The sequence below is a fragment of the Manis javanica genome, chromosome 3, assembly GCF_040802235.1.
Source record: "Manis javanica isolate MJ-LG chromosome 3, MJ_LKY, whole genome shotgun sequence".
Lineage (NCBI taxonomy): Eukaryota > Metazoa > Chordata > Mammalia > Pholidota > Manidae > Manis > Manis javanica.
This window is the reverse complement of record NC_133158.1, coordinates 15,739,995-15,754,252: the sequence shown is the minus strand read 5'-3', so window position 1 is coordinate 15,754,252 and position 14,258 is coordinate 15,739,995. Positions and strand designations below refer to the sequence as shown.

The 14,258-nt window shown below is 39.4% G+C and overlaps 1 protein-coding gene across 7 annotated transcripts in view; it reads right to left on the bottom strand.

The window, feature by feature from the left end:
* Positions 1 to 14,258, bottom strand: part of TAFA1 (TAFA chemokine like family member 1) — a 708,714-nt gene that overhangs the window by 104,572 nt on the left and 589,884 nt on the right. For 5 of the 7 annotated variants that reach the window (XM_073230877.1, XM_073230881.1, XM_073230878.1 and 2 more), the window contains one exon: positions 4,057 to 4,197. In XM_073230877.1, the coding sequence (XP_073086978.1) occupies positions 4,057 to 4,197 (141 nt within the window). The remainder of the gene's footprint in view (positions 1 to 4,056; positions 4,198 to 14,258) is intronic. The other 2 variants (XM_073230880.1, XM_037019367.2) reach the window with 1 other exon arrangement.

Below are 14,258 nucleotides of genomic sequence, written 5' to 3'. Positions count from 1 at the left end.
CATTGATTTTATTTTAAATTTAGTCCCTAGAGAGTAACTGGAAATTATGGAAAGGTCATATATTATATTTTTAGTTGGTCTCAACCAAAGATATTAACTAAGGTGACCCAAATCCATTTTGAGTTGTAGAATAATTAATAAAACACAACAGGTTATAATTTAGAGTGTTACAACTTAACATTCCTTCAGAATAGTGCTAGGCACAAGTGCAAGGATATGATGATTTAAAAAATCTTTATAAATGACTCTTGAAATTTAAGTTGTTAAGTATGCATTTTGGTATTTTCATCAATTAAATAATAGAATATAATTTTTAAATTAAAAGTCCACTCTTAAAACATTCTCTAAATATCATATATTATACTTTTGAAGCAGTTGCTAAGATTGTAGTGCAAAACTTATGTCCTGTTGCAGATAATCGGGCTTCAGATTTTGAATCTAAGACAATCCAATATATTCTTATTTTAAAATCACAGCTGTTTCTCTGTTTTGAAAACACTGTACAAGACAAGTGACCTGCAGTTTCAGAGGAAAGCAAATAACAGCAATTGGAATGTGTACCATGGGAGATGCGCTATCTACAACAGAATATGTTTAGGACAAATATGGTGTATGGATTGTCAAATGCTGTTATGGAGAGAAGCTGGCTTCTATCCATTCTTAGGCTGAGAAAGGGGATTGCATGAAACATTGAAAATGTGCCAAAGTAAAGGGGATAGTTACACAAATGGTAGTGTATCCACTTCTGAAATCCTATGTAGCAACTAACAATAATGTTTTTCCAAAGTATGAATTAAATAGGGAAATGTTCATCACATCTTATGTGAAACAATCTGTAAATATAATGTTTTAATTCAATAAAATATCTACTATGTGAGTTTCTCTTTAAGGATGGGTTTAACCTGGAAGGGCAAATATATACATGTCATCTGACAAAGCAATGATAATTTCTGAGCAATAACATCATGGGTGATTTTAATGTAAGTGTATTGCTGTAGTTTTAAAATTCCTATAATGAACTTCCTGTAGATGATTTACCAGCATTGTGATATCCAGAATAATCAGTTAGAAGCATATCCAAGAAACGACTGTGGCTATAATACCAGTGTATTGAATTAATATGAATCCAAACTTCAAAAAACAGTTATCTCTTTTTAAGCATTATCCACACTTATTAGTAAGATAGGAACTATCATTTACTGAACCAGACATTATGCAACCTCGTTGCAACCTTATGAAGTAGAAACAATTATTATGCCCATTTTACAGATGAGGAAACAGAAAGCAAATGTGACACACCTGAGGTCATCCTATTAGTAACTGGCACAGCTGAGATTTTACTCACATCTGTCTAATTTACCAGTTAATGATCTTAATACCTACACTGGAATTATTAGTTATATATATACTTCATATTTAATTTGTATGTAGAGAAGTAAGCCAAAAACAAATTTTGATTATAGCTACACATAGACTTTTCTCACACATGCCAATGGATGAAGGATTTTGGAGAAGTGGAAGGCTATGGCGATTATAAACTTCAGACTACAATCCTCTACACTCTAATGACTTTTGCTTGAAAGATAGGAAGATAGGGACTCATAGCCCTGGTGCCTAAACCTACTACATTAAAGGGTTCAGAGTTTCCATAGTCAAACAAACTTGTCTTGAGACAGGAAGTATTACTATAATGTGGCTTAACTCCCACAGAATCTTAGGACCACATGCCACTGCCCTCTCTGTCGGCATAGACAGGCGTTGCTCTTTGTGTCTTGCATCTAAATCCTGAAGGCAGTTCTATTTCTAGATCATTAGAGATAAAAATGAACTGCAAACAAAATGGAGATTTAGTTAACAAACCCAATGCTTTCTTTGGCAAAACACATGGGAAACCACCATGGTTTTATAATGTTTACTGGTTTCTAGGGCCAAGAGTTTCCTCCTGTAAGAGGGTAAAATGGCTTTCCTAGTCTAGCTGCCTGCCTTACCTGCACTGCAGGTGCCTCACTGTATTGACTGAGACCTGGAACAAGTAAATAATCATAATGCACATTTCTTAACCTCAGGTTCCTTGACACCTGGGGCTGGATATGCTTCATTGTGGAGGCTCTCCTGTGTATTATAGGAGGTTTGGCAGCACCCCTGGCTTCTATCCACCACACACTCATAGCATTCCCCTAGTTATAACAAACTATGCACCAAAAATTACTGACCAAAGTGCATTCTCAAACTTGGCTTTTTCACTCCTCTTTTTTTTTTTTCAAAGCTTGACCTTTTCATGGTACAGAATGGGCAGCTGTAGATGCCACATGAGTTTGTCCCTCTGGCTATGGCTGCTTGGGCAAAGGATGACATGCAACCCAAGCTAGACCAACCATATTTTATCTTTTTGGAGAATGCATTTAAGACACAGGAACTGATTCAAATATATTAGTGCTAGATCATGATGCTCTAAGAGATCAGAGTTGGCGTCATGAAAACAAAAGTCTCACACCAGTCTCTTAAGTTACATGACACAAAAGCTAAAATCCTTGAAGAGGGAGCCAGTCCACAGAGAGGAGACTGACGGAATCAGAGATCAGACATAGTGTGCCCCATGAACAAAGAAAACAATTGGGTAACCTGAAGAACTTATGAATGTGATGAGGTTTGGCTTGATTTTCTGAAATTGGGCCTCCTGGATTCCTCTATTTTCTTAAAAAAATAACTTCCCCTTTACTTGGTCTAGCTTGAGTGTGTTTCTTTTTCCAACCACCTAATGACTGATAATGAAAATTATCACAGGCCTATCTAGCAGGTGTCCTTCCCCATCTGTATCTACAGGTAAAACAGTGGATCCTAAGCCAAGAGGTCCAGACTCCAATTCTTGTTGTGCGACCCTGAGCAAGTGACTCACTTCTCTGAGTTCTAATTTTCTTACTGAAGAATTTTAAGATTAACTCATACTTAACCCTAAAATTATAAAAGATAAAGATGGGGAGAGATATTTTTGGTCCCATTGAACCTTAGAATCACTATTTGACAGAGCATATAAAATTGTTTAAAAGACGGTTGTCAAGACTTGGTGTTATAGCCCTTTACTCTGGGCTCAAAAGTCAGTGGAGCTATGACTTACAAGTCACAGAACCAATGGAACATTACATAACCCTTCTATACTCCACTACCACACTAATAGGGCTGACTCCCTAAATAGGATGTTGTGGAAGCAATTAAGTATAACTTTGGAAGCTAGATCATAAAAGAAAAGTCACTGTGGCTTCTGCAGAGTTCTCTCATATCACTCACTCTGGGAGAAGCCAGCTGCCATGTTGTGAGGACACCGTGCTCCTACAGAGAGGTCCAGGTGGCAATAACTGAGGCCACCTGCTAACAGCCAAGTGAATGAACCATCTTAAAACTGTCCTTCAGCACCTTTAGTCCTTCAGACCTTGACATGAGAGACCCTGAGCCAGAACCACCTGGTTAGGTTGAATTCCTGATTCCATAGAAACTATAAGATACTGTTTTCTGTTTAAAGCTGCTAAATTTTAGGGGTTATTTGATATACAGCAGTCAGTAACTATTATAGATTGTTAGGAATAAATAAAATGATGCATAAGAAGTGTTTAGGACAGTTCTTGGCACATGGTGAACACTCAGGGGACTTCTATATGTTCATGAATGTGTGGGAAGAACCCAGAGCAGTGCCTGGCTTATAGTAAGTAAGTATGTGTCAAATGGATGTTAGGTATTGATATCTTTACTGCCATTATCACCATCATCATTATTGCAGTCTCAATCCAAAATCACTTCCACAATGAGCTGGACTCTCAAATTTCTCTCCTTAAAAAAAATTCCCTTACCTTATTCTTCTCTAAAAATGTTAAAATAGAGGCATCTGAAAATCCCAAAGCCAGAGAGGTAAGAATTCAAGCCATGTTGAGGGCTGGCACTTGTATAACACTCCAGTACTTCATATATACCTTGTTAATTATCCTGAACCATATTTAGATGAAACAAAAAATATATACTGTGCGTGGTGAAAACCTGGAGAGATATATAAAACCAGCTACTTACCATCGACACAGGAAGGTCGGTTTCTTGTCGTTCCAGCCACTTTTCCGGGGAGACAGGAACACTTGACTGTTTGTGACCGCTCTTCAATGCGATTCTTATTACAACATCTGTGTGCTGCTATCACCTCACATGTCCCTCCTTCTGGCAGAACAGAAAGAATGGGAACACTGATTAGAAATAATTCAGCAGCCATTTGGGGATATGTGTGGAGGGGTTGGGGAAAGTGAGAAAAATTATAGAAATGGTTTCTATGAAGTATAATTACTGTGGAATTTCTCCTACTCTCTATAATATACATGCATACATAGTTACATCTATAAATGTATATATATATATATATGCAGTTTATATAACATTATACACAAGGTATGTACAATCTTGAAGACAGGTGTAATGGCATTGCACCTTAAATGCAACAAAGAGCACCAAGGAATAGCCTTCAAGAGCCAACAATTCTGGGTTGTATGTACGGAGAGGCAGTGGAGCAGTGAACGCCTAGAACTAACAGAAAATGGAAACATTACCTCATTTAAATGCATTATATTTTGGGAGCTCATGCTTGTGTTATCTTTGCATTTAGAATTCTCTGAGCTTCCATGAATAACAAGCAACTGCCACTCCAGGGATACAGAACCTGCAGTGGCAGAAAACTGCCCTCCCTCCCTGCCCCCCTTGGCTGTCTACCCACTCTCAAGGGGGCCAGATAGAAAATCTAGATGGGGAGTCATTTCCCAAATCCAAATGTCATCCCAAAACGATAGAAAGAATTGCTGGAGAAAATGGGTAGGTGCTTTAAATGGCATCTCAAATTACAGACCTAGGCATAGGGCTCCACTTAATTGTTACAGGTCAGCCAGGCATTCATCAACAGTGCCAATAAATATTGGCAACTAATATATGTCACTCTCCACTAGGTTCTTAACAAGTGCACTGCTGGATCTATCTATAGGTTGGTGACTGTTCAGGTGGGTCTTTCTGGACCGTGGGACATCAGTTAAGCCAGTCCTCTAGGGATATGAAAGATACTCCAAGTGACCAGAGACCAGGAATCAACTTTCCCAACATCAAGTCTACATTCAGGAAGAATGTTTTTCTTTTGATAAGAATAGGTCCATACCAGTTAGGATTCTTGACATTTAGGATTCAGTTGGCAGAAAGTTAGGGGGCACTTGTTAAGCAACCACTATATGAAAGGTACAGTGTTGTGAACAATAGGGATATGTGGTGCCAAAGGAGATGAGGGAGCAAAGAAAGAAGGAGGGGAGACTTAAGATACAGCTCCACCCTGTCCTGAGAACTTATAGGGTAATGGAGCAGTTCTCAAGGTGGGGCAGGGCGATCGGGGGAGAGTGTACTCTGTGTCCTCCTTGCCAGTTATGTTTGGCAAAGTCTGGAGATAATTTTTAACCATCATGACTGCTGGAGGTGGTGTGCTACTGGTATCTAGTGGTAGAGGGTAGGAATAGCACTAAACACCCCACAATGTCAATAGTGCCAAGGCTGAGAAACCCTGGCTTATTATGAAAGAAACGCTCATGGTTCTCTCTGACTTAAGGCAGACTAATTTTGTCTCCCTCAACCTGAGGGAAGAGGTTGGGTGTTCAAAGAATCCTGTTTGATCTGATTCTCAGCTCTGTGCTTAGATCTGAGTGTCTCAGTTTCCTCATCTGTAAAATAAAAATAGTAAACTCCTGCCTCTTAGGGTTGGTTGGGTGAGTATAAACCAAGATACTGCATGTATAGGGGTGAGCCCGGAGCCTGACACACAGTAAAGTGTACACATGTGACAATAATATCTAGTCACATTGATGGTACATTTCTTGGGGGATGCCACCCTCCTTTCCACCTCAGAAACTGCAAATATGATTTCTCCTGGAATACTCTCTCCTACCTTCCACCCCTCTGCCCCCATCCACAATTCAAATGCTTTTATGACATTGGTGTGATTCTAGTTAACTCTCCTTTGAGCTAAACTCAAAGGTCTGCTCCTTAGAGAATATCTCACTTCTGCCACTGTTCCTTCTCTTACCACCTATACATCCTCCTCACACAATTGTAGCCACATGACTGGGACCCAGGACAATGGGAAGCTTGGGCAGAGTCATGCCTGTTGTTTATCTCCTCATCGCCCTGTGGTCAACGAGCAGCATATATGCTCCTGAACTACTGGGTGAATGAGTGAGAGTAAGTGAATTAACTGAAATGAACACTACAATGTAAGTTTGAAGTACTGTGGACAGAGGGAGTAGGGAAGACCTATTCGTTTTCAATCAATTAGGAAGGCTTTTTCAATTGTGAGCTGAAAGGTAAGGCATTAATAGTCGATGATGAAGGGAAAGGATTTCACTCAAGTGAGAGCTGGGCATTTTTTAAAAACAAAAACAAACTTTGAATTATAGAAGAGTTTTAGAGTTACAGAAAATTTGTGAAAAATAGCGCTGAGAATTCCCATATATGCCACAAGCTATTATTTCCTATTTTTTTCCACTAGTATTAACATATCATAATAGAAAGCTACATTTGTTACAATGAATAAACTGATATCGATACAGTATTATTACCTCAAGTCTAGGCTCTATTCAGATTTCCTTAGCTTTTCACCCAGTGTCCTTTCCTGACCCAGGATCCCATCCTGGAAACCACATTACATTTAGTTGTCTAATTTCCTTAGCCAACCCTTGGCTGTGATAGTTTCTCAGTTCCTTTTTGATGACCTTACAGTTGTGAACAGTGTTGATCAGGTATTTTGTGAACTGCCCCTCAAATAGTATTGATCTGATGCTTTTCTCATGATTAGATGGAGGTTATGTGCTTTTGGGGGAAGACCACAGAGGTAAACTGATATTCTCATCACATCTCATCAAGTAACATACTGCCAACATGACTTATCACTGTTGATATTGACCTTGACCACTTGGCTGACGTAGTGCTTTTCAGATCCCTCCACTGTCAAGTTACTCCCCTCCCACCTTCTGTACTGTTGTCTTTGGAAGGAAGCCACTACTACAGCCCACACTTAGGGGGAGTTATGCTCCATCTCCTCAAGGTTGCAGTACCTACTGAAATGCCTGGGAATTCCTCTGCATGGCGGCTTTGTCTCTTCTCTCCCAGTTATTTACTTATCCAATCATTTGTGTCAATATGCATTCATGGATATTTATTTTATACTTGTGGTTATAATCCAATACTGTGTTATTTATTTTTTTGCTCAGAATGGTCCAGCTTTGGCTCCTAGAAGCTTCTTCAGTTGGTTTCTGTACATCACCACACCTTTATTTGAGTACTTGCTTACTTTCTGGCCCTGTAAGATTATCCAGGCTTATCTTGTATATTTCCCACCACAGTACAAGAATCAGCCATTTCCCTAAGGAGCTGGTCAGGCCATTTTTAAAAGTACCTTAAAATAGATAGAACTGATGACCTGAAAATGGGATTATACTGGTGAGGTTCCCTCTCCAGGAAAAAGCCTTGGCGTGATTCCATGTTGCAATGAGGCACACATGGGGGTTTTGAGGCCAAGGACTCAAGTGATCTGGATATTGCTCTAGTGGGACCACCCTCACCACCACGCAGGAGGGACTGGAGAAGTGCAAGGGGGCAAAGCCTAAGAAATAGGTTAGTGCAAAAATCTGAGCAGGAAATAAAGGGCTTGAACTTGGATCATGGGAAGAGTATGTCACTCTCATCACATGCCCATCATTGGGATGAGCATTAATGGAACAACAAGACTAATCATACATTATACTCTTTAATCCAGATATCTGCAATCAGGTGGCATTAGCTTATAATTAATTGTCAGCAAAAGTACCTTCAGTCAGGCCACTAATACCTGGGTCTCTACTTCATGAAAATACCACCAATTTCAAAGCCACCACTTGGCTTTAATACAAGACTAGAGCAACATTTGTGACTGAAATTGCACAAGGCATATGAAGCCTCCCAGGATGTATCTTGAATCTCATCTGATTTACAGTTAAGCCAGTAAACACAGTGACAGACATGCCAGATTGTCTGAGTTACTGCACTGAGTTAAATAATTTGGACCATGAGGTGGCCACTGGAGGCCCAAGCCAGTCCCTGCTCGCACTGTGGTAGGTGACCCAAAGGAACAGTTCCATGTCAGTTCAGTGCTCCTGACATTCAGTGGGCGCCAATTTGGGTGCTGGACACTGTACTTGGCCTGTGATCTACATTAATTACAAGCCTCCCAGAAACTGTAGAAGGTGTTATCCCCTCTTTACAGATAGAAATATTGTTATTCCCATTTCTTAGTGAGTATATGAACTCAGAACAGCCAAATGACATAGAGGAAAAACTAAAGAATAACTATGTAATACAGGAGTTAACCATTTATTGAATATTTACTAAGTGCCTCACACCATGACAGATACATTATAACCTTCATTTTATATTCACAAAAGCCCAGTGAGGGTCTAATTATCCCCACTTTATAGAGGAGGCATTGAAATCAAGAGCAGATTAAAAATTTGCCCACATTTCACCCAGCAAGTCCATGGTGGCACCTGCACCAGAACCCAGATCCTGTAACACCATGCACACCACTCTTTCCCCACTCCCACCCTGGCACACGTACTGCCGTTTATCTGCAAAGGGGAGGAAGGCGTGGTGCCTGGGAATGACAAGTGCTCCATTTTTATTAAAACCTTGTATATAAAGGGAGTGGCCCCAGACCTCATCTTCCTCGTGCTCATGGATGACAGATTTGCACACTGGAAACCAGAGAGGTGTCGCTCTAAATAACAAGCTCGTCTGGCCTTGACAAGTTGAACTATGGCTTCAGTTCACACCTGCTGCTCAGGTATGCTGCCGTGGAGCCCAGAAGCAGGTCTTGGAGGCCCACAGGATCCTAACATTTAGCAAGTCTGAATGGCCCTGTCACACGCAAATATCCTGATTCCCAAGGTCTGTATTTGTGAGTGGCCTAGCTGTCATCAATCAGAGCAATTTAATTTTTCCTCCTATCTTGACCATGAAACCCTCACCCACTGACTTGTGCTGACAAACTAAAAATATTAGATCTGTGACAGGAAAAGCCTCCCTTACAACTACATTCTTTGTTCAGAAGTTTTCAGGTTATGCTCTGTGGGGCTCTACGGGTTGAGGGGGGCTCAGTTGCTTCCACTGGAGAAAAGGAGAATACAACTCATTATTTTTTCCATTGAGTATAATATAATCTATTCTCCAAAGGAATTCATCTACAAAGGCAAAAGTGAGAACATGTCACTCAGCTGATGATCAGTATACTCTAAGGGTAATATCAAATGAAAAGCATTTGTTGGATGGATGGATGGATGAATGGGTGGATGATTGAACAAATGAAGAATTAATACAAACCTGTCATGGGCTTTTACACAGTCTCGTAATGTGGAATGTAGTGTTTCTGGAGAAGCTTGGATTTCTTCCAGAGAGTGGTGTAGAGTAAACTTGAAAGGTATACTCCCCTCCCAGTTTCTATGTGTGTGGTTTACTTAAAATTTTTTTTTTTTACTTCTTGGCTATAGCAGGAGCACAAATTTACTCTGGTCCACCCAAGACACAGTGAGAAGCTGATTATATATTGGGAAAAATTAGATTCTGACCTTCTATTAAAATGACACAGAAAGAATTTTTTAAGGCCCTTTGGAACTGACTGTAGTTTTATGTGCCTATTATCCTCATTAGCTGGTGATGTGAAAAAGGGGCCTGGAAACCAGAGTATTTCCCAGCTTTGTCCCAAGTGAAAGGGAAGAGTTAGGTTTGCCATTACCCTTTCTGGGAACTAGAAAACTGTCCCTTTAAATCTATTTTATCTGAATTTTAAGGATTACCTCGTGAACTGTCCTTTCAAACCTCATTGCCAAGGTTATGGCAAAATCATGATAATATTTGTCATGTAAATGCCTTTCAGACTTTTCTTTGGCACCAATGCCAATCCATTCCTAAATTTTATCTCAGTCCAAGTGAAAATGATTTCTAGATGATCTATGGCCTCTCAAAACAAAGTCATTTAAGTTCTCAGAAAATTGAGCTTCCCTTTGTTTTGCTTATAAGATTATTTGGAAAATGGCTTCTTTTCTGGAATTCACCCAGCATCTGTAGATCAAGGAAATAGGGCAGGTGAGGTAACCTACTAGCTAATGGCAGAGAATGTGACATAAAGAACAAACCAGTATGGACAGTGTCTGTACTACTCAGATTTTCCAGATTATTGTTCATATCATCACCTTTGTGTATAGAACACAAATCTAAGATAAAATATAAGAAATTGGCCTCATACCCTAAATCTAGCCTTATTAGGGGTCCCATTATTCTTTCAGGTTTGAAGGTAAGCACAGTATTTATCTGGCTAATGCAGGCCCATCTAAAAAAGTTAGATGTGTCCAATGGACATCTGTTTCCCAGTTCTCCCTGCACCACAAGTTTTCTAAGTGGTGGCCATGCTTCTTCCTCTGTTCGTATTCACCCAGGAGGCAACGGCATGTCCCTGCAGGGAAGCTCCATGGGGCAGCTCTCCACCTGTCCTTCTGCTCTTTCTCTTTGCGTTTGTCAGAGCTCTGAGCATACCATCAAAATCTAATTTTAAGAGGAATAAAAAGTTTCTAATATCCAAAAAGGGATGAAGAGACAGCATTTCAAGATTATTTCTGGCAGCAGCAACTCTCTCTGAGCTGGAGAAGTTAAAAAAATGCCAAGTCTAATATGCTCCTAGCAATGATCGCTCCTGCCCAGCTCAATGCATCACTGTCTTGGCCAGCACAAGCGAGGACACACACGAAGAAGATGAATTGCTAAGGATAATATTTCCTTTAAGAAGAGTCCCTACTGATGACAATTATATATAGAGATAGAAAGGGAAGATGAGGTTAGAAATAACTGGCAAGCAGATGGCTGAAGACTTGAAGGTTGGCTTCATAAAGCAGGGTTTGCTCCCAGAATGGTCATCTAGTAGAAATAGCTCATACCAAACAACTGCGTGGCTCTGGGCTACAAACTGGGTCAACCATTTAAAAATGGGCACTTGTTGGAAATTGCTAATGTCTAATCCTCTTCATCTGCCAGGGAATTTGACATTCAGTAGACTATTTTGGTGTTGACAGCTTCATGTCAATGACTAAGCATAGCCAAGCAATTCAAAATGATCAGAACACCAAGTTTTCTGGGAAAGGAAGTGCTAAGAGAGAATGTAATGTTGAAACTAGAGAATTATCTTCAATATAAAAAGAAAAGGAACATAAATCTCAGCTCTGTACATTATTTTTAAACACCTGTACTCATTATTTGTGACTTGTTTAGGTGGTATCCTTGAATCATACTGTAAATCAGAGTCCCCTATTATGTGTTCCTACAAGTCCACATAATTCTCCCACAATAATATGCACAAAGCATTATTTTGACCTTTTTAAAATAATGAGTTGCTTTTCTTGTAAAGGGTAAGGACAGACATTTTTCTGTTTCATCACTCTATCCTTCATACTGGGCTTAGAATCTGGGCCCTGTTTGGTCTTTGAATATTTATTGAATGAACCTCTTCCCCAAAGACAGATTCCAACCCCAGTGCATGCTCTCTTAGCAAGCCAAACCCTTCTCTAACTTGTCTCCTAATTAGAGTGATCAGTTCAATGAGCATTTTCCCTGTTGGGCTGGACACACCATGATGTCAAAAACCTCATCTCATTCACTTCTTTATGCCTAGTGCCTAGAATAATGGTACTTATTCCCACATTTGCTAAATCCTTGACTGATGGAAGAAAGTGAAGAAGCAGAGGAAGAAAGAAGGAAGGGAAGGAGAGAGAGAGGAGGGAAGAAAGAAGAAGAAAAGAGAAAATAAGAGAAGGGAAAAGAAGAATGATTAAATATAAAGTATCCTCTTTAGGAAACTTCTATTCAAATATCAATTACACAGTCTTTTCAGAATATGAACTTGAATGATAAAGGTAGCTTTTGCAAAGAAGTGACCTTCTAATACACCTCCTAGAAAAATCAACTTGGAACTCTGATTTGGGGTAGAGCCAAAATGTGCAAAGAAGAAGCTTTTTATTCTAACTGAAATGACTGGAAAATGAAATAGCAATTAAGAGTAACCATAAGAAAACTTCAGTCCTCATTAATAGTTAAGCCAGGATATATCTGCTTATAGTCAAGGGAAACTTTTGGAGGAAATGAATAAAACATGATTAAGGAATGTCAAGACTGACATAATTACTTGGATCCTTGTATTTTCACTTTATTGAAAATGGTTCCTTTCTTTAAAAGCTGTTATGTGTAAGATGAAGCACAGATTTTTGGAGAATTCACTTTCATAGGAATTCTTAATCAAGGCCTTATAAATAGCTGTCTTGGAATCTATTGTAGCGGATGTCAGAAATACATATTTAAGACTGTGTTAAAAATGCTTTATTGACCCAATGGACTGGAAGGAAGCTGCAAGAGTCTTTGTCTGTAAATCATTGACAAGAGAGACACTAACGGATCTTTAAGCCTGTTTTGGTTGAGGAAGGCAAATGGTATATAGAGGACAGACAAATGTGGGGAAAAGGAACAAATTCCGGGCCTGATAGCCATGTTTGAAGCAGTACAGCAGAATGAGTATGATCACATTGTCTAGAGCTAGGCTGACAAGATTCAAGTCTTAGATCTCCCATTTCCTATTATTTTCCATTCTATGCCTCAGGGTTCTCCTCCATAAAATGTGGATAATAATATCAGTAACTTCATAGAATTGTTTTGAGGACTAAGTGGGTCTGAGAATTAAACAAGTATAGGCAAAGTGATTATAATAATATCTGTTTCAGGACAGGATCTAAAAGATACGTTGTCTGTAATACTTTTGGAATCAGCAGTGACTAGACTAGGATTATTCAGGAGAAATAATTCAACTCTTCTCATTTTTTTCCCTCTTTTCACAAATATGGACCATTCCTTACATCCATCTCCCTATTCCCAACCTAGACTGGAAAAGTACATTTAGACCCCATTATCCCTCTAAAATAAGATTATAAAAGTGCTATAAAACCACAGTAAACTAAACACACATCCCATAGAATTCTCCTTTTTTATTGTTTTAAAGAAAAAGATGGCTTATACATTGGATATGTTGAAACTCTACTATGGAAATAATTTTTAATGACTGCTCTAACAACATGGAAATAAGTTTTACCCAAAGATGTATCAATCAGCTTAAATGAAGAACATTCTTGATTCTTTACTGATCTTTAAATACTACAGAACTTCTTTTTCCCAGCAAGGACGGCTTAGATAGCACTAGGAGGGGACTCCAAGTCATGGCTTGGGTATCAGACTGCCTTTGTGCAATTCTTAGATCTGCCTGGCAATTTTTGTTACAGCAATATGGAGAGCATGGCATCTCTAGCTGTCTATTTTCTGCCCCTAAATTAGCTTGCCTGATCTGGACTTGCCTTCAATCACTGCAAATTAATGCGGTCTTAGAAAGGACTTTTTGCCTAGTAGAAAAAGCCACTCAAAGGCTGGGTGGCCGCTGAAGGGGAAGCATCTACCTCAAAGGGAGCATTCACCGTGGATGTTGATGTCAGTTTCTGGAAAGTGAATTGCAGCATCAGTGTGCTTCAACTTCTCCAGGCTATGATCTCAAATAAATAAGTTGTATTCTACTGTTGTCATTAGGGCAAGAGTTACAATGAAATAAAGCTTTCACCATCTGTTAAATGGGGAACATAATATTAAAAAAATCATACTACTGCTCCCATAATCAGGCTGTCCTGAGGACGCAAGGATAAACTCAGGCAAAGTACTTAGAACAGTGCTGAAGTATAAGAATAATGCAACCATGTCCAGCTGTGGCAGCCAATAGGGCTGCTACATGTCTCTGGCTCTCCTCCTCCTAGGCTTACAGCAGCTTCTTGTGCCCTTGTGGAAGCGTGGCCAAGTGACTATTTCTGTGAATGGAAGTGACCTATCACTTCCAAGCTGTGCTTGTCATTCCCTCTGCAAGACCCTTGGGGTTCTCTTCTTGCTGGTGGGACAACCAGAAATATTTTAGATCAAGAGTCGACACTTTTTCTAGAAAGGTCCAGACAGTAAATATTGTTGGCTTTGTAGACCATGTAGTCTGTGTAGCAACTATCAAACTATTGTTACCACGAAAGCAGCCATAAACAATATATAAACAAGTGAGTGTGGCTGTATATTAATAAAATTTTATTTATGGAAACTGAAACTTGAAT